Source organism: Drosophila simulans, chromosome 3R, assembly GCF_016746395.2.
Source record: "Drosophila simulans strain w501 chromosome 3R, Prin_Dsim_3.1, whole genome shotgun sequence".
In the NCBI taxonomy this organism is placed as follows: domain Eukaryota; kingdom Metazoa; phylum Arthropoda; class Insecta; order Diptera; family Drosophilidae; genus Drosophila; species Drosophila simulans.
Genome location: NC_052523.2, coordinates 16,624,431 through 16,651,162, shown reverse-complemented (window position 1 = coordinate 16,651,162; position 26,732 = coordinate 16,624,431). Strand labels below are relative to the sequence as shown.

The 26,732-nt window shown below is 40.5% G+C and overlaps 4 protein-coding genes across 39 annotated transcripts in view; 1 reads left to right on the top strand and 3 right to left on the bottom strand.

Annotated features, from left to right (window-relative positions):
* The window catches only part of LOC6728790 (RNA-binding protein Nova-1), a 37,025-nt gene extending 22,291 nt beyond the window's left edge, over positions 1–14,734 (top strand). For 9 of the 20 annotated variants that reach the window (XM_039294616.2, XM_039294614.2, XM_039294615.2 and 6 more), the window contains 6 exons: positions 201–1,145; positions 3,439–3,504; positions 4,469–4,612; positions 4,677–5,317; positions 5,391–5,919; positions 7,008–14,734. In XM_039294616.2, the coding sequence (XP_039150550.1) occupies positions 425–1,145; positions 3,439–3,504; positions 4,469–4,612; positions 4,677–5,317; positions 5,391–5,919; positions 7,008–7,228 (2,322 nt within the window). In that variant the 5' untranslated portion in view covers positions 201–424 and the 3' untranslated portion in view covers positions 7,229–14,734. The remainder of the gene's footprint in view (positions 1–200; positions 1,146–3,438; positions 3,505–4,468; positions 4,613–4,676; positions 5,318–5,390; positions 5,920–7,007) is intronic. The other 11 variants (XM_039294633.2, XM_039294630.2, XM_039294634.2 and 8 more) reach the window with 4 other exon arrangements.
* Positions 14,735–14,750: 16 nt separating this feature from the next.
* On the bottom strand, positions 14,751–15,822 carry LOC6728789 (probable maleylacetoacetate isomerase 1). Its single transcript, XM_002104088.4, has 3 exons — positions 15,415–15,822; positions 15,030–15,360; positions 14,751–14,966 (listed from the first exon to the last, which is right to left on the bottom strand). Exons 1-3 carry the CDS (start codon positions 15,692–15,694, stop codon positions 14,837–14,839), a joined length of 741 nt encoding a protein of 246 aa, XP_002104124.1. The 5' UTR covers positions 15,695–15,822; the 3' UTR covers positions 14,751–14,836.
* Positions 15,823–16,037: 215 nt separating this feature from the next.
* Positions 16,038–19,807, bottom strand: LOC6728788 (probable maleylacetoacetate isomerase 2). Of its 3 annotated transcripts, none has more exons than XM_002104087.4 (4): positions 19,439–19,807; positions 17,796–17,973; positions 17,401–17,731; positions 16,038–17,323 (listed from the first exon to the last, which is right to left on the bottom strand). In XM_002104087.4, the coding sequence occupies exons 1-4, from the start codon at positions 19,460–19,462 to the stop codon at positions 17,194–17,196; spliced, it is 663 nt and encodes a 220-aa protein (XP_002104123.1). In that variant the 5' UTR covers positions 19,463–19,807; the 3' UTR covers positions 16,038–17,193. The 3 variants fall into 3 exon arrangements, with proteins under 3 accessions (XP_002104123.1, XP_016035477.1, XP_016035478.1); XM_016177132.3 differs by lacking the exon at positions 19,439–19,807 and adding an exon at positions 18,329–18,379; XM_016177133.3 differs by lacking the exon at positions 19,439–19,807 and having other exon boundaries at positions 17,796–18,071.
* Positions 19,808–21,923: 2,116 nt separating this feature from the next.
* The window catches only part of LOC6728787 (serine-rich adhesin for platelets), a 31,159-nt gene continuing 26,350 nt past the window's right edge, over positions 21,924–26,732 (bottom strand). For 7 of the 15 annotated variants that reach the window (XM_016177128.3, XM_039294604.2, XM_039294605.2 and 4 more), the window contains one exon: positions 21,924–25,597. In XM_016177128.3, coding sequence (XP_016035473.1) covers positions 25,456–25,597 — 142 coding nt within the window. In that variant the 3' untranslated portion in view covers positions 21,924–25,455. Of the gene's footprint in view, positions 26,398–26,732 lie in introns of all 15 variants that reach the window. The other 8 variants (XR_005544165.2, XR_005544167.2, XM_039294610.2 and 5 more) reach the window with 4 other exon arrangements.

The following is a 26,732-nucleotide window of genomic DNA, read 5'->3' as shown; positions in this document are numbered from 1 at the left end:
TGAATATGCAATTCAGATATCGATGGAGTGCGAGGGGAAGAGAGACAGAAAGCGAAGGTCCTTGAAGTGCTCTATCCATCTATCTATCTCTCTCCCGCTCGCGCGTGTGTGTGTGTGATCAGAGCAGAGAGAAACCTATGAAAAGCCAGCTTAATCTAAACAAATTTTCCATTTCTTTTTCTTTCGTTTATTGAACAAAGTTTAATGATTGGAAAGCGGCGCGTAGGTTCAATCAAAACACTGAACAGTTAAGAAAAAACTAAAGCCCAAATTGCAAATTACGAAATATAATAACAAATCGAAAACAAATATAGCATAAATCAGTTGAATAAGGAACGAAACGAGTACAATCGATTCAAGGCAGCATCAATTCCGTCGCAAACAAAAACGAAGACTGAACGGGAACGGCAACAATTCCAAGGCAATGGAGAGTATTATGAAGGTGGCCATGGACAAGGCGGCCGAGCAGCTGATTCAGCAGTTTGGCTTTGATTACTTGCAGCAGCAGCTGCAGTTGCAGCATCAGAACCAACACAACAGCAGCCCACAGCAGCAGCAACAGCAGCAACTAGAACCAGAAAACGAACATCTCACATACCGATATCAGCAATCAAAGCCCACACATATGCAGCAATTAGCTTGTAACTATCAGCCACGACATTCCACAACCACGTCGTCGCCCTCATCCACACATTCGCTGGCCAGCGGCGGCGGCAGCAGCAGTAGCAGCAGCAACAGCAGCAGCAGCGACAGCAGCAGCAGCAACATAAGCAACATCAGCAACATAAGCAACATCAGCAACATCAGCAACATAAGCAACATCGGCAACATCAGCAACAGCAATCATAGCAACGCTGCATACTCATTAGCCGTTCATAGCTATCAAAAGCAAATAGAAAACCCGGCTAATCCCAGTCATGTTCCGCATCATCAGATGGATCTGTCGCCCCTGAGTGAGAATGGTTCGCCAAATGGAACGCCAGGTGCCCAGACGCCGACTGCGACAGCGAGTGGCAACACGGCAGCAGCACTCGCATCAGCAGCAGCAGCAGCAGCAACATCAGGAGGCAACGGCAGCAGCAGCAGCAACGCGCAACAGCAACTGCAGCTGGGCAACTATAAGACTAACTCCTGCTGGTGTTACGGTGAGTCTGATTAAGAACAAACAAACAAACGCAATCAGCATCAGCATAGAACTATCAAATCAAAAGTTGCGCACAACTTCCTCTACTACACCATACATAAAATGTACACCACTTCTCTATATAACTATCTATAACTATCGAGCTCGCTACAACCAACAAATCTCAACCAACCAGCCAACAACAGCATCAATCACCACGTCGCCTCATTCTAAATGCCGCCAGCAACTTAAAAGCTGAACCAAAAAAAAAAATATGTACAAAGAAAAAAGTATCAAGAACGCCCAAATGTCAAACGAACTGAACCGAAATGCCGAACAAGAAGCCACAAGCTATAAATGAATTATCCATTAACATTGCGTTGAAAGTTTTGAAAGAAAATAATCCAAACATCACCAGCATCCACCAATCCAGCACACATTCCGATACACAAGAAATAAAACCAAACCAACAAACACTCATAAAAAAAACTAAGCAGCTAAAACAGAAACAAGCAGCCAGCTAAAAAAAAAAAAAGAAAAACCAAAAAAAAAGAAATATACAGCCACAATCGACTATATAAAAAACTCATATGCTAATCGTACGCTTAAATGTGGGCGTCCATTTCAATTTTGTTTGTGCCTTAAAATATTATGTTTTGTGTATTTCCTTCAGCATGCCCTAATGATTCATGAGTGTTGCATAAAGATATTCGTTTGCTCTTTTGTAAGTTTCGAATCGAACGATTGAATTGGTTATGTTTTATTGGAAAATCCTATCAAGATCAAATACCTATGTTTAGTGTTCATTTCGAGTGTCCTTAAAGCACTTTCCGGTGCAGGATATTAAACATACTTGTCGCCTGCAGGATCCAATCGTTTAATCGCGTGCCACATGCCCCCGCATTACGCATACGTCGCGTGGTACGCGACAAGCACTTGCCGCTCGGGCTTTGCTTTAACAATTTGCGTGTTGCAGATTGCTCCGTGGCATTTACTGTGGTTTGGGGTTGGAGTGGGTGGAGTGGAGTGGAGTGGAATGGGTGGTCCTGACTGTGTGCCAGCTTGTCGTTAGCCTAGTTTCCCGTCCAATCCTGCACACAATGCATACGAAATTAGTCTCCAGTCTGCCTGCTGCCATCCTGCAAGCTCTGCCACCCCGCCATTCTGCCACGCCCACTTGCAGCACCATGGGCGGTCTTTGGCCAGTGTGCTGCAAGTGTTATTTATGACAGTCACATAATTTAAGCTGCTGCACAGTGTCAACAGCAACGCAGCTTCGCAGCAACATTCTTGGCCTGTCCTTTGTGGCCCATAAAAACGCTAAGCAAACGAATTTATGTTTTGTTTTTTGTTTTTTTTTGTCTTCCTGCATATTATTTACCATGGCCATTTTGCGGCTCTCGCTTATTTACGAGTATTTTGCATTGCAGTAGAATTTCGTAAAAGAATTTCACGGATTGCACTCCATTCATACGGGATAAGTGATAGATAACTGACAGATGCGTCCGGCAATTGCTTCGGTGGCGGAAATTGGCCAGCATGGTGCTAAATATGTGGTCGCAATTCGCTTTCGTAGCGAATTCTTTGCGAACCGCATTTTCACACATGCATGCAAAGCAGGGCAAATGGTCCAATATTCCCCCAGCCCAAGCGAATACCCATGCCCCATACCCCACACCACCCAATGTCAGTGCATCGTCGTGTGTGCGCTGTATCTAATTAGAGAAATACTTTTGAAGGACACTCTGGCGCTGAGTGGCAACGGGACGAGCAAGACGACGACAACGTCAGCGTATGGCACACATTTCACCCATGCCGAAAGGAACTGGGTGGTGGTGGTAATGGTGGTGCCTCGGGGGGCGGATGGTGGCTAAATTTAAACGAACCGAGTGCGCCCAAGTGGCATCGGCAGAGTCTTGGGCTGCCACAAGTCGCCATGCCGCACGATGCCAGGCAGTCAGGTGCAACGCGCTTAGATCATTCCATGCCATGCCATGCCCGTTCCATTCTATTCCATCTCGTTGTTTTTGCCAGCCAATGCGCTTGTGTAATGGAGCGTCTCCGCTTGACACATTTTATTAATTGAAATTTGTTTGTTTACTTACTTACAACTGGCTGCCGTCGGTTGTCTCGTCTCGTTTGTCGGCGACTTGAGGCTGTGTGACGCAGATGATATCACTCATACGCAGGGAGGTCCCACTGCATTCACATGCATTCGCCACATTCCCATCACTTAGCCGCGTAATGCCGTGCACTGCCTTCAGATCCCAACTTATAATCATTGTTTCTGTCTTCTTCTTCTTTTTCCATTTCAGGTGAGTCAGTTTGTTCTGGAATTGAGGTTGAAATTGAAAATAATAACAATAATCATATTCATCATGGTAAGCTTTGTCACACTTTCATTAAATACCATTAAATCCATCTTTGTCTAGCCAAACGATCGACTAATTCAAGATTAATACCGACTAAAGCGTAGCTCTATATCGTTTTCTGTATCCGTAACTAGATCGCTGTCTGTTTTTTATGCCGCTGACGAAAGCGCGCTTTTTGAGCCTGACTTTGGACGGACTAAAAACGAAAACTGATTATGCGACCCAACTGACAACGCAGCACATTAACCTTCGACCCTTTGACCGACTTATGCTTTGACTTACATTTTTTCCGTATTTATTTCGTTTGTTTTTTTTTCGCTTTTGTGGGTTGCCCAAGTAATTTGCGGGGCTTTTTCTTTCGGCCAAGCCAACGACCTTCGGAGGAGAAGTTAAAAACGGGCTTTCATATGTTTCGTGTGTCGCCAGCATTGTCTGTTCCATTTCATCTCGAGCGCATATCTCCCTCATGGCTTGCCCATTACAAAAACCACAGAAAACAGACCACAGTCGATACACCACGTCCATGTCCACGCCCACGCCCACACCACCATAACCAATCCATGCCCACACACAGCAGTGAACCATGCTAATCCACTAAACCAAGTCGAAATCGAAAACTATCTATCTGAAAACTAAAACCAAACTAACCGAGTTGAAGCTCAACTTTACGAACGTCCCTCGTTGTGAGCGTCCAGCCGAACGAACAAACGATCGACGCTGAAATGCTGTTATTATTTTTAATTTGTAACCTGCCGAATGAGCTAGAAACTAGATCTAACCAACAATAATAACCAGATAACTAGATTGTATGCAGCAGCCAAGGGCGCACACAGACTAACTGTAACCCTGTAACCTGTACCAAATACCCCCTAATCTATTGACCAACAAAAAGAATAGTGACCCAGTCCAAGAGAATCTCCCGAGACTAATCCATTGGTCGCCCTGTGAACTCCTCTCGATTCTTTCGTTTCAGGCGATTCAACGTATCACATGAAAATACTGGTGCCCGCGGTGGCCTCCGGGGCCATCATTGGCAAAGGTGGCGAGACGATCGCCTCCCTGCAGAAGGACACGGGTGCTAGGGTCAAGATGTCCAAGTCGCACGACTTCTACCCAGGTGAGTTCGACTATCTCCCCTTGCTCGCTTAATTTAAAGTAATGGTTTAATCTTTGCTTTGCAGGCACAACCGAACGCGTGTGCCTGATCACCGGCTCCACGGAGGCCATCATGGTCGTGATGGAGTTCATCATGGACAAGATCCGCGAGAAGCCCGACCTGACCAACAAGATCGTCGATGTCGAGTCAAAACAGACACAGGAGCGCGACAAGCAGGTCAAGATCCTGGTGCCCAACTCGACCGCCGGCATGATCATTGGCAAGGGCGGTGCCTTCATTAAACAGATCAAGGAGGAGAGCGGCTCCTATGTCCAGATCTCGCAGAAGCCCAAGGATGTGTCGCTGCAGGAGCGCTGCATCACCATCATCGGCGACAAGGAGAACAATAAGAACGCCTGCAAGATGATCCTCTCGAAGATCGTCGAAGATCCCCAGTCGGGCACCTGCCTGAACGTATCCTACGCGGACGTCAGCGGCCCGGTGGCCAACTTTAATCCGACCGGTTCGCCATACGCCACCAATCAGAATGCCATCAACTCGAGCACCGCCTCGTTGAACTCCACGTTGGGCACCACGATCGGCGGTGCAAATTCGGCGGCCAGCCTGCTAGTCAACGGCACCGGCATCAATTTGTCCATCAATCTGGGCTCACCCAATCCGGCGCCCAATCTAGCGGTTGCCACACAGCTGCTCGAGCATATTAAGGTTAGACTTGGCACATGCCCCATCTGTGTAAACATGGCGTATACTTAATCTGTGTTTCGTATCATCCAAACAGGTTGCCATGCGCGGCTCTGGCTACTCGGAGACCGTAACGAACGAAGTTGTCGCCGCTCTGAGCGTGCTGGCCAAGTACGGTGTCCTTGGAATGGGCGTGGGTGTGTCGCACACCAACGGCGCCCACTCAACGCTGGGCAACTTCCTGGGCGTAACGACGCTGGACCAGCAGACTGCCGCTGCCGCATCTGCGGCCACCGCCAGCAATGTGTTCGGTGCCGTTGGCCAGGTGAATCTGGAGCAATATGCCGCAGCGGCGGCCGTTGCAGCTGCCGCCAGCCGGCCGACGCAGTCGCAACTGGACGCTGCCGCAGTGCAATTCGATCCATTCCGCCATTTGGGCTCGGCAACGGCGCCGGGCGCCACGCCCGTCTCACTGAACAACAATAGCTTTGGATTGACGGCAGCCACGGGAACGGCGACCACGGCGCAGCTGGGCGGTCTAAGCAAGAGTCCCACTCCTGGCGACCTTAGCTCCAAGGACTCGAAGAACGTCGAGGTGCCGGAAGTGATTATCGGCGCTATTCTAGGTGCGCGTCCATATTATTATCCATACTAAATTGCAAAGAACCAATCAACAGAGAACCAACCACACCGCAATTTTCTTTACCAATCCCCAAATGCCCCACCAAATCCACACGTTTGACCCCACGCACCTGTGAAATTCCCGAGCGGGATTAGATATTCCCCCAACCCACAATCCACTCCCGCTACCGTTCCCAAGCCCCCATTTTTGATTAGCCCTAGAGCCCATTAGACATAGAGACAAAAGCCAAGCAGACACAGGCACATCATTGCAGACTCATTCCAGAGAGAGATAGAGGGTACGACTTATTGAGAGATATCCCATTCTAAGCATTCAACGCATTCCGTGAGACATTCCGATAGACATTCTCAAAGGCTTTCCCAATAAATTCATTGACACTTATAGCGAAATTTCTAGTCAAGTTCTTGCCTCTCACCCATCCGCCAGCATATATGATCCATGATCCATGATCCATGATCCGCCCTCGATATTGCACCTATTGCACCGTGTAAACATCCGAAATAATTTCCCCGAAACCACGAAAAACCCACTGAAAATTCGCACAGAACAGCAGCATCCGATAGCTTAGGATTATAAGGCAGTAAGTAGCTTTAGCAGCTTTAGGTTGTACATTGAATAGATTGAATAACACGTTCACTTTTCCATTTTGTTTAGGCCTAACGAATTTGTTCGATATACTTACGTGTAGCTGGGCGGATCGCCCAGTTGGCTAGTGCAATTCGTGGGTAACCATGCGTAAAATATAATTACATTGTTTTTTGTATTTAAATACATTCGTTGTGGCGCAGTTGATTTTACCTCAGTGTCAGTTGTAAGGTCGTTAGGTCAGTAGGTTAGGCCCACCGTGACCCCTTTTGCAGCCAATTGACCATTGATTTGATTTGGTTTGATTTTGTTTTATTTTTATTTTGTTGGCGTCCTTAACACCCAAGCGCTATACACGCCCAATACCTAATATGCATATATACACATAGGTATATACATATATTACTATTATAGCCACATATATTACCCATACTATCATTTAATATCTTAAAAATATTTAACATAAATCTGATGCAAATATTCCAGGTCCGAACGGTCGTAGTTTAGTTGAAATTCAACATGTTTCTGGCGCAAATGTGCAAATTTCCAAAAAGGGCATATTCGCACCTGGCACTAGAAATCGCATTGTAACCATAACTGGTCAGCCGAGTGCCATTGCCAAAGCGCAATATCTAATTGAACAGAAAATCAACGAGGAGGAGACAAAGAGGGCGCGACAAATTCCATTAACCACTGTTGTGAATTAAAATAAAAAAACAAAACAAAAAGTACCATAACTAATATCCGAGTAAAGCAACAAAACCAGCAATCTTAACAGAACATCAAACAAACAGGCGAAAAGCAAAGCAACAACAAACAAACTACCCCATACCCTCGACGATTTTCCTCTTAAACTTGTTAATTTCTTTGAGAAACGAGAGGAAAATTCAAAAACCTAAAACCCAAAATGAAATGAAATGAAATGTGAAGGGATTACAAAAAGGAAACACCAATTGTTATGCTTGCAGATCAGACTTAAGCAGTTGAAAACGAAACTAATAATAATAATAACGTATTGCAAAAATCCATAGATTTTGTTGAGTAAACAATTCCAAGGCCTTCACCTCAAGAGATTTGCTTTAACTACTAACGCCCTTTAGGAAAGTGAAAAACGAGTTATGAGAAGTAGTGAAAAATCTGTAAAAATACTATATGTACTACCTTCTCAGCTATATACATTGTTGCATTTGTTTGTCACGATCGTTGAAACGTTAAAAACCGAAAACAAGTTATATTAGACACAAACTAGTTGCGAAAGAAGAGCGTTTGGGTTTTTGGTTTGTTTGTGATGCGTATGTTTGCGTTGCGTGTTTTGTTTTTGGTACTCCCAACCAACTTATACGATACGATACGTTACATGGGGCATATATACATATGTATATGTACACAGTTGTTGAGTCTTGTTTATATATATTATCTACACACATATGCCCATACATATATATATATACATATGCCACCACCCACTTACACACTTACACACCGCCCCCCGCCCCCAAAAACAAACACACACACCTAATTATTAGCATTATGTTGAGCTAAACGAAAATCAAATGTATAATGAGCGAGCGTTTTCAGTGAAAACTTCAGGTGATTCTTACCCTCGAAATAAGGTAAATATTTTACTACACCACCCCCTCCTCCCACAGACAAAAACACTTGCTATAGCTAATACTGCAACTGCAAACAGGCTAGTGAAAAATGCAACTTCAAAGAGTTAAGCAAAAAACTAAATACAAAAAAAGAGTGACTTTGTTGACCTTTTCGTGATTTCGTTAAAGTTTTCTGTTCCATCTGTTCTCTGTTGTTGCCCCACTCCCTCTAATCGCTTATCGCTGTTAATTTATATATATATATATAAACTTTCCACCTACGATTCTACAGCCTGACCTCTGTATATGTACACTTTCGGAACGCTACAGTTGATGTTGATCATGATAATGTTGTTTAGTTTTAGATACAATCCAATCCGATTCGATCGGATCGGATCGAGTGGTGTTAATGTGTTGCGCGCGCACGTGAGTCTCCTTTTGGTTATGATTTTGTGCTCCCGATTTGTTACTCCTTATAACTTTTGTTTTATGTATACATATTATTTATGAAAAAAAAAAACACATTGCGATTTGTTAGTTGCCAGTCCGAGAACTGCACTTCTTACTTACTTTTTTTTCTTGTCATTTTGCGTTTGTTAACCACTATTTTTTGGTAAATTTAGCACATTTGTTTCTTACATTCTAATTTTAAGCCTTACATTTTTTCTCACCTAATGCATCACAAATATCTTAAAAACAAAAAAAAAATACGAAATCAACATAAAAAGCCTTAGCAAAACAATTATTTCTTTGTAAAATATTCACATTAAAGCATTCATTTAGGGGTTTCTTCATACGTCAAAAACAAACAATCCACCAAACAATTTCCCTTATTAATTTTAAGTATTGTGCAATTATTAAACATTGTTTCAACGAACATTTCATAACGATTATATGTACATATCTATCTAGAAACGCAGTGTAAAGACAAAAGATGTTAACATCACATTTAAAAAACTCCCTGTTCATATACACACAAAATACACAAGGATAAAAGTACCCATACGAACACCACTCACCTACAGAGAGAGAAATGCCTTACTTGTAATGAAATTTTTCTTATTTACTTTATTCCTTACACATATAATTTAGTTTAACACTTCTTTTCGATAAATAAAACGAAGATGAAACGAAATTTAAATAAAATTTGACTACAAAACCAACAATAAAAACCAGCAACGTTTATTTTCTTGTTTATTTTGGAGCGTTCCGCGCACCCAACCACCATTACCAACCAACCACCCATCCAACCACCCACAAGCGCCGCACCACCACTAACCCAATCGTGTTCCCAAAACCAAATCAGTCTACTACAACATTATCATGACCAATCAAAATCAACTCAATCAGACAGTCAGCCAGTCAATCAGTCAATCAGTCAACCACTTCTTTGCTCAGTTCGAGATCTATTTCGATTCAATCACTGAAAACGCTCATCACCGTAGTGAAATGAAAGTAAAATGAAACAAACAAAAACCACAACGGCAACCAATCCTAAGCTAAGTCTATATATTTAAGTTGAAAGTTGTTCTTATTAATTTTTGCTATTATTGTTAAAACTTACCTACAATTGTTCTTATTTGTGCAATATTTATATAATACGATTAAAATACAAAATCAAGTGAAAAACAGAACATAATTATAACACAAAACGAAAGAAATCTATAAGCAAACAAAAGCTAAATGTGGAAACAAAAATCCAGAGAGTAAATTTGAAAGTACAGTCGTAAATGCTAGTGTGCCTTGAAATATGCATTAACATCCAAAAAGAAAACAAATCGAAAACGTAAGGGGAAGGTATAAGTAAAAACGATGTTGGTGTTTTATTCGAACCTATTATTTTATGAGTATCATAAAGAAAAACGAGAATAAGTCAAAACCAGAGATCGATACAATTTGAAAGTACATAAATGCAATAGACCGTCATAGAACAGCCGAACTTTGAAACGTAGCTTAACAAACAACAACAACAGCCAAAATCACAACAAGCATAAGAACACAGATCCCCCTTCGTCCACCCCACAACAACCAGTCAACCAATCAACCAATCAATCAGCCAATCAGTCAACCAACCAACCAATCAACCTACCAATCCAACAACAAACGACATTTATTTCGACTTCTTCGCCTTACGTCAGATCGGGAGTGCAACGAACCTATTTCAGAGCCCCCAGAATCGAAGCACTATATCTATATGGTCTATCTATCGCAATTCCCAGCACACACACACACTCACACACGCTCACATGAGATACACCACACAGTAACACACGCTCACATGAGACACACCTCTCACATACATTCACACATTCGTACTAAATATCAGTATCACTTGCGCGTGCTCACTGAGTTATGTTTAATGTATGAGTTTTATATGATATCTAAACGTAGTAGAGGAAGGAAGAAGAAATAAACACAAATATATATACTTATATTTGTACTGGATCTGTGATATGTATTTAAAAACAACAAAGAAAAAGAAAAACAACAAAACAAAGCAAAAATATATTTATTAAAAGGAAGTCAAACGATACTTGAAATTAATTATGAAATAATTAATTTTTTAATGAGACAACTAAGAGAAAAGAAAAGCTTTACTTGAAAAGCAAAGAAATCTCCCCCGAAATCAAGTTCTCAATTCATCGATGCATGGACAGTTCGCTCCAGGCTCCAGAGTCCAGAGTCCCCAATCCCATATATGCATACGTATTCACCGCAAAAGGTCTTTGCCAGTTCCAATCACTCCGTTTCTCAGAAATGTCCGATTTGCGATCCAATAGAGTAGATATCCCCCCGCGTGGCTGAGGGGGCGTGACGAAGGGGGGAAGATGGGGAAAATGGGAAAATGGAGTTACTCGGGTGTCGAACCGATCGGATGAGAGGTCAGATCCGATCCCATCGGTTCAAAGGACCCACCCGCGTCCCGCTTTCGACGTGTTTATGCTTGTTTGGATTTTATTGTTTAAATGCGTTTGTTATTTGCTGTACAAATTGAAGCTTCACGCAACCCGCAAAAACCATAGTTGGGTGGCCTCGGCACCGCCTGCCCCAAATGCAAGTTGCAAGTTGTAAGTTGCACCATTTAGGCAGAGTCCTTAGGCCGCATGATTGCTTTGTGCTTTCCATCGATTAACCACTGTTACTGCCACTGGCAACCACGAGAACCCACTTATCAGGCACATTCGTCACGCAACTCATCCTCTATCGAGCACCAACACCCCCTCCCGAGCACCAACTATCCAACTATCCAGCTATCCAAGAAACCAACTATCCGCTGCAACCATACTAAACTAGGAAACTTTGGAAAGACGTGCGCATTCATTCAGTTCGATTCACCCAGTACACACAGACGAGTTTTAGAAGCTTAGGAGTTTTATTAACTTATTGAAAGGCATCTTTAAACAATAACGATGGAGGGATGGATAGGTGGTAGGGAAAAGAAAGTAATACAGCTGTTATTTCAACGACGGAGTCTATTAGTGTTAAAGTAGTAAGCATAAAAGCGACTTTTATTAACTATATACATACAGTGCATAAATATCTAAAGTAATTCAAATTCGACTTTGAACATTTTGAAGAATGAGAAAAAAACCCAACAAGAAATACAGCGGAGTGGCAATGAGTTTTGCACTTCGAAATGAAATCCGTATGTTGCTAAAATACAAATATATGTAAAGAGGAGTTCAATTTATCAATCAAATCTCGTATAGTACATACAAATATTGCATACATACATAACTACATACTTAAAGCGAAGAGAAGCGAGCGATGAGAGTAACTTTAATTATAATTTGTTATGCTTTGCCACCCACACTGTTATTAGAACAATTAAACATTACGATACATACTCGTATATAAATGTACACAATACACCCCATATGCATATGATATACCTGTACGTATACCCACATACATGGAAGATGCGAATATGTTTGCGATTTGATGCGAACCCCGCTGGTATTTGATAGGTCGGAGAACTAACTGAATCATTATATAACCTCATATAGCATTGTATGTATCAAATTCTATCGGAAAACTCGATCGATCGGCCGAAGCAACTCGGCTGCGGAGACGTTCATTCAGCAGCCACAACAAGAAGCATACAACATTAGTAAAATATTAAATACTATATATATATACACATACACTAAAGGTATAAAACGTAGTCGTTAGTGTGATAAATAAAATTAATATTAATTAATTCAAGCAAATAAAAGTGGTTTAACGATTCAAACAAAAGAGAACCCAGTACCCAAAAAAAGGAGGAACGTGCAGGGCCTCAATTTCCGACAATGAAAACTGCAGCTCGGCACGGACCCCAAAAACTATTTATTTATCTGCGTTTCCATTTGGCACAATTCATTTAGCACACATGGGTCTGCAGCAAAACCAATATGTAAAGTAGCCGAAAAAAGATTTTAAAAAACTCCCTCAATCGATAGATCGATAGATCGAACGAAGTTAGCCCCAGGCACGAGATATTGCTGTGCAGTATGGGATGTGCGGGCGGTAAAAACCTTAGACGTAATGCCGTTAAATGATCCTAGCCGTAAGTCATAATTCATGAAGCTACATCACAGTCATAGTGAAAACAACATACTATATTTCAATGAAATCTTATTCAGTGTACAAAATAGTTAACGGCAAATGAATATTAACTTTCGGATCGTAACAAGTAAAAGTCGAATTTTCGAGTCTTCTTCACTTAAACAAACACTTTCGCAACCCAAAACTAGGCCGTTGCATACGTGAGTACCTTAGAAAACAGAAACAAAAGTTACATAGAAATTACGGCCTTCACGATATCTGGCCAATATCAAAAAAACAGCAACAGGTCCCGCTCCCCGAAAGTCCAACATTTCGCTCAACTCGTAGTAGTTCTCTCATTTCTCATACACAAGCGACTAGAGATCCCCAATAATATGTACAATCGATTCGATAGCATTGCTTTGCGATCCTCTGAAAGTTTCCCCCCGAGACCTAGGACATCCATTGCGATCATGGGGATATATGTATGTATCTCCCGATCTAGAAACACTAGTGCACTCTTCTCACTCGACGTCAGATTCCGTTGCACACTATAGGAATTACGAACAGCAGCAGCAGCAAAAGCCACACTTTTCGATCTCTCAATAGTTTCATAGAGAAGAATTAATTATAACGATATTGATCGATATACGATATGATTGATATACGGATCGATGATGGTCATTCGAAAGCGCGGAACATTAGCAAAAAAAAGCAAAACATCATGGAAACTCATTCAAAAGTAAAAGTACTAAATCTTTTATGATTTGACTGTGATAATAATAATGACAAAATGAGAAATGAAGTCGGAAGGTGTAAACAAATTAACGTATATAGAGTATTTAAATGTATGTAAATACAATGCAAATGTAATATTAACCTAGGTGCGAAATGAAATGATGGCTCCAAGAAAACCGGCAATTCGATGTGTGGAGAAAGTAGAGAATGTTGATTAAATAGCCGTAATGAAAACGAAAATTCGTTGCGCAGAGTAACACGTTTTACTTATACATATTAGCAAAATATTTAAATAAAATTTTAGCAAACCAAATCCCTTTCTGAGTGCAAATGAACCCAAAATAAAGGCAACTGAAGGTCCTAATTGAAGTAAACAAATTAAATGCGAAATGAAATCAACGATATTTAGTTATGCTCTATTTACAAAGTATAATCAATTGAAGTTTTTTAAAAATCAAGTAGCAAAGCAAACGATTTTATAGATTTATTCATTTAGCATTTGAAAATCGCTATGGTAAAAGATCACACATAACCACGGTATAAAATAGGTTTTCTTCATTTCGCTCAATTTCATTTAACGAGGTATAGATTTGAACAAATAAAAAAAAAAACGAAAAACCAAAACGTACGACAAGTAACAGAAAAATAGTCTAGTGAAATCTTTAAACAATTAAATCAAAAGGTATCCCTACAAGAAGATTCTTTAAAGTAGCTCATTCAAGTTTTAATAAATCGAGAAAAACATAATTTTTGCAATTAAACAAAACGATAAGAAATTCTGTACAATTGCGAACGAAAAGTATGCAAACAGTTACTCCTCTCTACATACATATATATGCATAGCTATATAACCCCAAGTGAATCATACTCGAACAAAAAATGAAAATGAATAAGAAAATGAATAAGAAAATGAACAAGATTATAATGCAGATTGCGACTAAAACTTTACGGTAATGGCGCGCTAAACGGCCAACAATAAAATGAAAGCTAAGCTAGGTAGGCGATGGATCGGTACCGATGTTAGGTACAGTGCGGAACATGCATGTATATCGAATGTAATGGTTATGTTATGTAATGCGTCGGCGCATCTGTATGTATGTAATAGTATTTATAGAAAATTTGTTGAATACATATATACACACGCAGACACACAACCACAGAGAAACACTCCAACCAGGAAAGCCAATAAGTGCATACTACATACACAGAAACATTATAACGATCCGCATCCAGGATGGAAAATTAGAAATGCAAAGTTAGGACGGTACATAAATGAATTACGTGAATTACACACTACACATTTAAGAACGATTATATAAAAATGACAAAACTAATAAAAATTATATTATAATTCAATGAGGTTTCACTTCGATTTGGGCTGGGTGTGTTTTGCATATCCATTTAATATCAAGTATCTTTATAAATGCAATGCTGGTTTTAATATATCTTAAGTTTTGATTATTTTTTTGCGAATTCAGGTGGGCAATCTGGCTGGGTACTGGGATGAGTGGCTTTAAAAACATCAAGTTCTTGTAGTTCCTGATTCAAGCGTATTATGGTGGGATATGGGGTCAGGTCAGCTTTGTATCTGGTTAGAAGTTTTAAAATAAAACATTATCCTGTTAAATTAAATTATAGTAATGTTTCTTACCTCCTGGCATTGCGCACCTGAGGCACCAGGCAAATATCAGCCATGCTGAGCTCATCTCCCACACAGAATTTACCCGCCGATTGGGAAAGAACCTTCTCGAGACCCTGAAATCCTCGAGCAATCCAGTGTTGGGCCCATTGCAGACTCTGATCCTTGCCTATATGATTTAGGACAGAACTATTTTGCAGTGGCTGGATGCCCGAGCAAATGAGCTCCACAATTTCACGGACCTTGGCTCTTTTAACCGGATCTTGGGGCAAAAGTGCGGGCTGAGGTCGAGTTTCCTCCAGGTAGTGCATAATAGCCACCGAATCGCACAAGGTATGACCATCTAATGCCGCAAAACTCATAGATTCGAAGTACTCATATTACTCGCATCACTTACCAATCTTCAAAGAGGGAACCTTTTGCATCGGATTGACTTCCCTATATTCATCCGTATAGGCATGTCCGCTGACTGTTTTCAGCAAAGATGTCGGCTTGATGTCATAATCAATCTTCTTAATTGCCAGCGCAACGCGAACTCTCCAAGAACACGAACTAGGCCAATAGGAATACAGTATAGGCTTTGTTGCCATATTCCGGAACAAGGGCTTAGACCAAGAAGATCTGTACAATCGGGCCAAATGGATGCCCCTGTGGGTCAATTGTGTAGCAGAAGCCATATGTTTTCTTCAAGGTTGCGCACCCTTCCTTCTATTAAGTAACAGAACTTATAGTGAGAAAAACAACTTGTTTACTTATGCTAACTGATAGCAATAAGAATACTCAGCTGTTCTGATTGGAGAATGCTGTGCAGAACTATCGATAGGTTTCCTACATTTATAGGTTGCTCCCAAAAGTAGGCAATTATTTTCACAAGGGTACTTTATGTTATAGATCCTATAGGTGAAATAAAATGTTATAAGTTTTTTATATTTCCTTAAGTTATGTTAGCTATCTGTGATTTGCTTTCTCCTTTTTCTGCTGCTTATGACATATTAAAAGTACATTTGTTGAGCAATTAGCTTAGTTTGAAGTTTTATTTATTTATAGTATATGGAACTGTTACAATATTTCGGAAATTATGCATATTAGTTGGTTCGTATTCAATTTGGTATTCGATTCGATTGGTGTGCGAAAATGCGCAGCTCGACCTATATGTATGTTTGTATGATGTGACTATCGGCGTTCGTCCTTCGACTCGTGCGTTGTACTGTCGTGCAGAATAGTTAGTATGTGTATGTGTGTATGTACTTGGCATCGGCAGGCTTATGTATATAACTACTCGTACGGGGTTGTGAGGAGATTCCCACGATCCAATTTACATCAACTTTCTAATAAAATTACTGTGCTCTTAATCGGTTGGCTTTGTCATTCGTCTATGTGCATTGGGTTTGGGGAAATACTTCGTTAGTTAGTTATGCTTTCGCGGTATCAAAGAGGCATTACGACATCCAGAACCATCGAATAGGTGATCGATTCTTTAGCTTAGTTCACATAGATTACTTAGGATTTATTCGATTTAGTGTATATGTAGCTTGCTTTAGTTTACTTATTGGTTGACTGAAGTTTTGTACTTTGTGAACGATTCGTTTAGCATCTGCCCAACTTTGACATGAAGTACTTATACATACATACATACATCGTTTATACTTGTAAATCTTCGATACTGTTTCTAAATTTGGTTTTGTTTTTTTTTTCTAAATCCCTGAATTGAATTTTGCTTTTCGTCGTGAGTTCTCCTTGAATTTGTTATGATTTGTTAGCCTAAATAAAATGCATAAAAATAAGTTACATTTAATATATATGAGTTCATCTTTTAGATCATGTTCACAATGACAAACTAAGGGAATTTGAAAAATTTATTATACGATTTTTTGTTCCGTTTTCTGAGAATTTTGCGTTTGCGTTTGAATTTCGTGTGAGGAATTTCGTTATGTTATCGATAGTATTTTTATGCATTTATGCATATTTAAATGCTGTTAGCAATTTCTTAAATCACATCCGACTGTTTCTGCTTAATGGAATCCTCGCCAGCTTTGCCATCCTATCCAATCCTTTCTCCATCGCCATCCACCTGCCCACCGATCAGATTTAAGTTCTTAGTTTGTCCTGTGCCTGGTTTACGAACTGCAATTCACTTTTTCGTCTTACGGCGCTTTGCAGTTGGGGTCGGAAAATTCTATTTGTTGGGCAGCTCCGGCGGACAGTCCGGTTGATTGGAGGGATGGGCCGCCCGGAATGCCGGATTGCTCTCCAGTTCGCGATCGATGCGCAGAATTATGGGATACGGTCGCAAATCGACGTGGAATCTGAAAGAATATAGGAATCAATGAATCAAGCTAGGCTTCAGCACCTCGAGTTTTAGTTGACTTAGTATCCCACTTACCTTCGGGCATTGAACACCTGAGGAACGAGGCAGCAATCCGCCATGGAAATCTCATCGCCCACGCAGTATTTGCCGGCCGAGGTGGACAGCGCCTTCTCCACCGCCCGGAAGCCACGTGTAATCCAGTGCTGGGCCCACTCCTTCTTCTTCTCCTCGCCCACGTGGATGAGCACGATGAGGTTCTGCAGGGGCTGGATGCCCGAGCAGATGATCTCGACTATTTCGCGCACCTTGGCCCGCTTGTGGACGTCCTGTGGGAGGAGTGGTCGCTGGGGACGTGTTTCCTCCAGGTAGTGCATTATAGCCACCGATTCGATGAGGGTGTGTCCATCTGAAGGTGGATACACGGTGAGTAAGGGAGGAAGTTGACTTGGGGTTCTTTGGTAGATACTTACCAATCTGCAGGGCGGGCACCTGCTCCATAGGATTCACCTCGCGATACTCATTGCAGTGCTGCTCGCCACCGGATTTGATCAGGCTGATCGGCTTGATGTCGTAGGGTATCTCCTTCAGGTTCATCGCAATGCGCACGCGCCAGGAGCACGAGCTGCGCCAATACGAGTAGAGTATTGGCTGTGTGTCAGAGGAGGAAGCATTGGGACAGAGATTAGTAGACATTTTACCACAACTGGCCAGCGCCGAATGGCGTGACGGGCCCACAAACTCTATTACGAAATCTATTTATTCTAATTCGGAGACAACAAACAACACAAATAGCACAGAACAGGTTGCCGCTGATAACGAGTTGGGTTAGTAGGCGCACAACAAGCCTAGTCAAACTGGTTTAATCATTTGCATTTAGCGCGGCTATTTGGTTTACTCCGCGATAAGCCAGAGCTCTCAATTACGCACTTATTGCTTATTTCTATGCACAGATAACAGGGATTTTCTCCGAGGCTCTCGGATGGAAATGTGCAGATGTACCCACATGATTCATGGTGTCCAGACAGGAGCAACGCCAGCGATAGACTGACAAAAAGCACAGCGTTGAGTTCGACTTGCACCAAAAATAGCGCCCGACAACAGCTGCAAAGCAACAGTGGAGAGCTTCGGGCGGTCGAGGGGGTCGGTATCGGACCCTATACCATATACTATATACCCTAACCAAATGGCCGCCGATGAGGACGAGCCCTAAAATGATATACACACAGCTGGCTGTTCCGGCCTGGCCAATCAACCCAGCAGAGCCTATCGACGGGTCGTTGTCGTCACCACCCACACGAAACTGTATTCACCGAAAGCATAATGAGTTCCCTAAAAGTTCAATGAACCCGTGCGAAAGTGAGGACGGTGGGTCCGATAAGTTCCGACATCCTACATTCGAACCCCGAACCCCGAGCAGCGAGGTCCCGAGCTCCCGAGTCCCGAACTGTGTCGCACCCCAAGGTCGGCTAGGGGCATTAACCTTATTCAAGTTGTCGTTGTCCTGAGTCCGCAGCGCGAAGGCAGCTCCAAGGACACAGGACCCCTGCTCAAGAGAAAATTGGCTCAGAAGTTTCGCCATTCGCTTGGAGAGGGTGTGCTTTTTCAGGGGTTGCTCGGTCAGTCGCCGCGTTAGAGTTTGAGTCAAAACCCAGGGGCAGGGTTGTCGAGTTCGGGCTAAAACTAAACCATATGTGGAAGGGGGGTGGGATTAGGTGCCTCTCTGTTAAAGCTTATATTTATTCTAACAAACTAAAGACTAGTTTTACCAAAATATGTATAGATAATTTAAGAGATTTCTTTCTAGTGATTAAATCAAGCAAGTTTTATAAATGCTTATATGCATTTATAACAAAGAGGTTTTCTGAAATTGATATGCATATCCTTTTTTGCAACTTTTCGCCGCCTGACAACCCTGTTTTGCAACTTTTGCAGTGTGTACGCGAGGGAGGAAAGCTCGCTGTTCTGCGCAAAATCAAATATGAGTGAAACTTGGACCAAGTGAACTGAAGTCAGAGATTGCTGGCCGCGTGGTATGAGTGATATTTGCGGGAACTGGAATGGATTTTTGCCAAATGCTCGAAAGAAGGCGCCAATGACGCTGGGATTCGCTTACCTTGGCTATGGCCGATAAGGACATAGCGTTGTGGTGATACTTTGAGTAATTAATTTTGAAGCCGTTTGGTGCACACGCACAACACCGATGTAGAATTAAAAGAGGTTACGATCCAAGCCGGTTTATCGAAAAGCGGCAATTACACCTCGGATATCTATATCCAGCAAATCCGGCACAATTCGATCTCGACGATATGTTTTCCACCGAACGAACACTAAGCACCAATTTCCAGAGATATATGGCTTTTCCTGCGCACAGTTCTGTTTGTATTTGCAGCCGCTCAAATGCACTCAAAACCTCAAACTGAAACCGCTTGTGCTTGCGCTTAGCCAAAGGATAGCGACAGGATATGAAGCCAGGACGCAACTGAACACACTGAACTAAATAAACGAGTGCGAAAGCGAAAGCAAAAGCGAACGCGAAAAGGACAATGACAAACGCCAACAACAATGCGCGCTCTGCGAGCTTGCGTGTCTGTGAGAGGGAGGAAGGACCACCGCGAAAGGAAGAGAGAAAAACAGAGAGAGTGAGAGAGAAGAGACTGTAGCAGGATAACAAAGAAATGGGGAGAGCACTATACGAAAGCTTTTGGGGTCGCGTCTTAGCTAAACTTAAAATGGCGCGTAAGATAAAATGCTTTACGTACAGTAAACACCCACTAAAGCCAACAGATCAAAAAACCAGCTAAGTAATTCACTGACTGAAGAAGACAATCTTCAGGCTTTGTAAATCCGCTTAAAAAGGAATTAAAACAACAACTTTTTAGTTACGACCACCACTTTATTTTCGTTTTGTGTTTTTGTAAGTTTAGTTCATTTTCATTAAATTTGCTCAAATCATGTTCGATTAAATTACAAGTGCTTAAACCTAAAAGTATGTATGTACGTATGTATGTATGGACTAAAATAGTTAACAAAGTTTGGCAATCAGTTACAGTTAGTCAAAACGAGTTTAAAACCATTACGCATGTACAACCAAAACAACAACTGGAAATCGAATTAGTTATATATAATAATTAATTTTTTGGTTTTCAATATTTTTTTTAAATCTTTTTTCGTCCTGTTGTGACCCAGTTTAGGCCAGCTACGATTAGTAGAAATGCAACAATGTGTAAAGCGGCTTAAAAGCAACCGCCACAACCAATAGAATATCACACCAAAAAATGGCAGAGTACAACAGATCCAACAGAGATTGTAATCAGTGAGTGTGTTGAGTGTATAGTATGAGCAGAAATCGTGTTATAAGGGACGCGGACCTAACTAGCTAGGTAGGATGCGCAAGGACGGGCCTCAGGATCCTGGATCCGTGGTATCTAGATCTCGAGCTATGACCCATCCTGCCTTGAGGTTCGTGCCTGTACAGTGTGCTCTCGCGGGTGTCCGGGGCGTGGGCTTTGGGTACAACATTCATAAAGTTTATCTACCTCGGCGCTACCTAAGTTGTCGTTGTCGTTTTGCTAGCTAACAAAAGTAACTGTGTATATATATGTATAAAATTACCAACAAATTCATAAATTATTGTTGTAATACGTTTAGAAAATAGTGTCCATATATCCCCCACATGCATCTTCACACTTAACCTAATTTTTTTCTTTTTCTGTTTTGAAGAATTGACTACTATTAAATGGCAAATGTGTGCCATAGTTTCCTTTTCCACATTTCTCGGTTTTTGGATTTTTGGATTTTGTTTTTTTTTTTGCGTTTTTAAAGAGTTTACTTGTAATTACATACACTTCACATACACATGCAATACACAATAATCATTGTAATTGTAATTACGTTAAATGTAACTGGTAACATCATGCTAAGTACAGTATTCCTCCATTATACGAGACAGATTTGAGAGTTGAGTTCCCGTCTGTCGTATTTCATTACAGTTATCAGAGATTTGACTTTTAGCAAATACGTAATTTTTTAAAAATTATTTGGAGGGAATATTCATGATTTCTTTTTCAAATATCGCTTACATTGATCATTTCTTATCAAAGAATGTGATGTTCAGAAAATATTTCGCTTATCCATTGCACCGCTTGTGAGATTGTAAGTCTGGTAAAAACAACGAATGAGTGATGTCAAACGAAGGATTCGGTATTCGTTGAAAGAAATGCCATTATATGTGACGATATTATTAAATATTATTAGGTACCAAAAAGTGTAAAGCATAGTCGAAGTAATTCTGCGTTTAAATAAAAGCATGTAAAATTCATTAAATCTATTTTTGATCATCAGTTTACAACCATGAAAACATTGAAGTTTACATTTACTCTTATTATGTACATATATAGATGTACCATAAAATATTCGTTCATATCAGAATATTAATATTAGCACTGTATAAATACATATATATATATATTTATATATTCGTGTGTAGGTGTCTGCGAGTTAAATAGGTATTACATGCTACGTACAATTTACGATCAACAAGAGGTTACAGCATCTCAACTAAATGCCATAAAGTAACAGTTTGCTTCTTTATAAAAGTGTCTCTTTGCATATTACAGTTAAAACTTACATCGTAGATTTGTGTAGTTCTTTGTATATGGTACTTAATCATAGCAGGGCCGATCCGCCCGACCCTAATCCCCATTTTTTTCCGGAGCGCAGGCCGGACTTCTCGATAATACTGAGCGGTAAAGTTTGTCACGCCGTTCATCGCGTCTGTAGTCAGATCGCGATCGATCCTTGTTTGGCACAGAAACGAAGGGTTATGCACTGCATCCAGAATAGTATCTCATAATTTGGTATCGTTTTATTACTCGTCAGTCTAAATACTCTGAGATATCGCACTTAAAGCAAAGATTCGAAAGAGGTGCCCAACAGAAGATCCTGTAAATACTACGATGACGCCTAAAATGTCCACTTACTCGCTAAACAGGAATGCAATATTGCACTGGTGTACACGAAGGTGTACGGACTATGTATACATATATATATGTATATATATATTTTTTTTTGTTTAAATGTATCTCTCGATTCGTTTTTAAATAAAATTGATATGTCTAATAGCTATTATCAATCGTTTTCAATTTCAAAAGGTTTTGTATTGTATTTCGAAGTAATTCTGTTGCGTTCACTAATTATAATATTCGGTTTTCCCTCATTCGGCATTATGACATTAATGGTAGTATGTGTATCTGTACGATTTACAAAATATTGCAAACAGATGCTGAGAATAAGTAAACCACTCATGCAACTATATAGTGTCTTTGAATTGGAGTGCAAGTTGTATATACTGATGATTTGAGTGAATCTGACGACGTCTGAGCTAGAATTAGTTTGGCTTTTGAGGAAGCTGGAGCCGCGTCGGCCGCCATCTATTTATATACAGATTACTCTAAAATACGTATTTGCATTGCATAAATACAGTTTGTCTTTACTTTCGCTTAATGAACAATCACAACGCAGAGTTTTCGAATAAAGTGTGTAAGTGAGGAGGAATCGCTGACGCAGATGATTCCGGAAATTATCGCTTCGAAATGTATAGGAATGTAGTATACTCGTAGTACTCAATGTCACAGATTGTCCTTTACTATGGAATTTACGATATTGTAGGAAAATAAAAAGGCAAGACGGTCGTGGAAAAATGAAACAGTTGAAATCATTTAATTGGTAAACGATAAACATTTTGGCACAGTAATTGAAACTTAAAATAAAATATAAATAAATTAGGTGATAATTAATCTACGTCATTCGACTAGACGTTCGAGCAGATGCCTATCTCTACATTTATCTTTGTCTTTAGGAAACTTTTTTGAAAAGCAACAAAGTGCACACTCATGTCAACTTAAGCTAACGTAACCCTAGATTTGAACACTTACTTAAGGATAAACACTCATTTGTGGATACTTTATTTAATAATACTTAAGACTTATATTCGCTTGAAGGCATTTGAGCATAGAATAGAATCGAACAGTGTGGTTGGACGAACTCAGGCGGAAACGGAAATGGAAATCGAAACAGAAGCGGAAACGGAAGACGTGTAGAGAAAATGCACACAACCAAGCACGTTTACTACAGATGGAAACGGGATATACATAGATGTTTGGGCTGGTATTTGTACGCGAGAAAGTCTTTAAACGGCATCGAAGGCCCACAACAAACAGTTACTGAATGTGCTTTATATATGGTGGGCTGCTGTAGCTGTATTTGTTTCATGTATATCTGCTTACGCTTATTGTATATAACACCGAAAAATATGCAAGAATTATGTTGTCCGTCAACTAAATCTATGACTATTTTATGATTACGAATGCTATTGCGAACACAAGGCCAAGGAAATAGAACAGCATATGGATAAGTCCTCCACATCGGGGTATTTTGTACATCTCCCATGTATTTTATTTACAACTCCTGATTCGTAGTTTTCTGGCGAATACAACCATAAAAATTGCTAATAGTTCCCATCTTCCAAGTTTTTGTCCGGATTTGCGGGTCAGTTGATTACGTGGAAAGGGTCGGAAGGTATTTAGACTAAACGTAGGTATTTCATTTGGTTTTCAATTTAGCCCTGCATGCATCGGTTTACATTAAACTAGATTAAGTTACGCCATTGTCAATAACATACTACCCGGCATCGGCCTCAAAAACGCTGAATCAATTGATCAATTTGTTGTAGTACATTAGCTCACTGTCCAAATGGAAAACGTGTGATTCTTGTTGTTGTTCAAATTGCTGGCAGATTTACTGTTGTACCATTTAATTTAATATATGCTTGTATATAATAACTATGTATGTATATCCTAGGCCTATATAAAACTGCACTGTGAGTGTCTCTTTGTGTGTGTGGGCTCTTTTTGCGGGGTTCGAAGTTCAAGGTTCAAACCCTCGTTGTCTGTGTGTTTGTGTTCTTTTTTGTTTTGTCGGGGTAAGGGGGTCGGTCAGGGGGAGAGGGGATCTAGAATTATAAATAGATTAATGTCTTTTATGCGTCTTGGAGAAATTTGAAACATATCCTTCCTTATCTGATTAATTTGCTAGACTCGTATTTACAGTGTCTTACAACCTACAACTTTGCGTCGTTAAAAGTAAAGTTAAAACTTTTTCTCAACTTCCATTTACATTGGTGTGCATTGAATTTTGTTCACGTTTAGCTAAAATCGTTTTTGATCTCACTCAATATCACTTGATTTCACTAGATTTTCTCTTGGGTTTTCGGTTTCTAAGCCATAGTTAAATAGTTTAGGTCTGTAGGTAGGTAAGTACAATCTAAGTAAAACTTCAACTACTCGGAGTTGCTGACTTGCGTCGTTAAAACTAGAACAACAATCATATATCGCATACATCGTACACCTAGGCATGTAATTATCAATTATATCAAGTATGTATATATAGAGATTCTCTTACGGCCTACACATTTATCGCCCTAGTAAAGTATCAGTGTAGTGTGTTGCAACTATGTACGAGTATTTGAGTAGAAAAACTTGTAGTTAACAGTAATTATGCACTAGTATTTATCATAGATCGGGATTTCTCCTCAGCTTTAGCCATGGTTGTAGTATAGTTTTAGATTTAGATTTAGATTTAGATTAGATTTAGAGTACATCTACAGTCGAGTCGAGCAGAATAAACGCCTACTATAAAAAACGGTAGGTATACATGTACATGTATGTACACTTACATATTCGTATTTCGTGTTACTTCAACATAAATATTGCACTTGCCTACAATAGTCAATAACAATTCAATTTGAACTTGTACCAATCCTTGGCTAGACTTATAACCTACAGCGAGTCGCAGTGTTTTCTACTTAGGGGATAGATAGAGAAGTGATTGAAGAAGAAAGGGGTTTGAGCTATAGATTTAGATAGACCTAGTGAAGAAATGCCTTTAACTACTACGTACACGTGACATTGATTTTTAGACCCAAATTCGTCTAAGCATAAATTCTAACAGTGGTAAACAATGCTTGCCGCTTGCTTAATGCGATTGTCAATCGATTTTTGTTTGTTTGCTATATACGCCTCATGGTTTCCCTGTCCATGTCGTTGATTCCTCCACGGAATTGCTCGTCGGTGTCTACGATGGTGCGGTTATGGTTGATGTGGCGACGGTGGTCAGTCCAGCTCCAGCCTGGTTTTGCAGCTGGTGTTTCTGATCCGGCTCCTGGACGCGGTGCGTCTTCATGTGCGCACTGCGACTCTTCACCTTATTGAAGACCCTGGTGGAAGAAAGAAAGAGCAGAAGACGGGGCATCATGAGAACACATGGGTCTGCGGCACCAGTTTCGATCACTACTATCTAAGATGCAGACTAGGCGGATTACTTGAACATTTAGATATAATGGAAGCACATAGAGTACACAATTGTATAGCACATGCATAGATATAGCTGGGTAAAGAGTCATGCAGAGATACGAAGGAGACTTTAAGCTTTCTTGTTCACTTCATCTTACTTAGCCTTGTGTGGAGTTTAAATTTGCTTTGTTGTTACAAATAACTATGGAAAATAGAGAGTTTATGTTGAGGAGCAAATAAGGAAACAAATAAGTTAGTGATTAAATACATATACAACTCGAGTTAACGAAAGAGTTAAGAATGTGCGCTTGAATGATACAGCCGCTCTAGGCTTGTGATCTCTGTAATATGATGGATTTCTTTTTTTTTCTTTTTGGGTATCCATAACCAGATCAAATTTGGATCACTTCGAAGGCCAGCTGTTCCAATATACATATGACAGATCGGAGAGGATGGTTCTTTAATATTTACATAAGTTATCAAAGGCGTTTGGCGCTGTGAGTAGGATTAAGTCGAAGACAAATACAATAATACACGAAATTAGAGAACAGAGACCAAGTGAATGGAGTGTTGGAACGGAAGAGGTTATCGAAATGAACCGAAAGGTGAGAACGCAAAACGAAGGCCTCCTACTTACCGAGCATTTTGCCAGCGAGCTGTGCGTGTGGACTTGTGGAGCTGATATCAGTTACGGATACGTCTATTTGCGAGTTGTGACTCTTCGCTTTAAAATTGCAATTGCGATTTATTGATTGTATTCGTTATTTGATTTTGGTTTGGTTTGTTTTGGTTTGATTTGATTCGATTTGATTGGATTTGATATTGGGGGTTTCGCATCATGGAACAATACAATACAACAACAATATAACAACAGTTAATATCGCTTGACGAAAACTCTAACTAAATGGCATAGTAGAAATCGGAAAGTGACATACGAATGGAACTAAAGAATCACCAGAGGTAACTACTCACAACTGAAGATCATATAAGGGAGTTGAAAGTGGGTAGCGATATAAGAACTCAGGAGGAACTGTTCGATAAAACAATAGGTACAGTGAA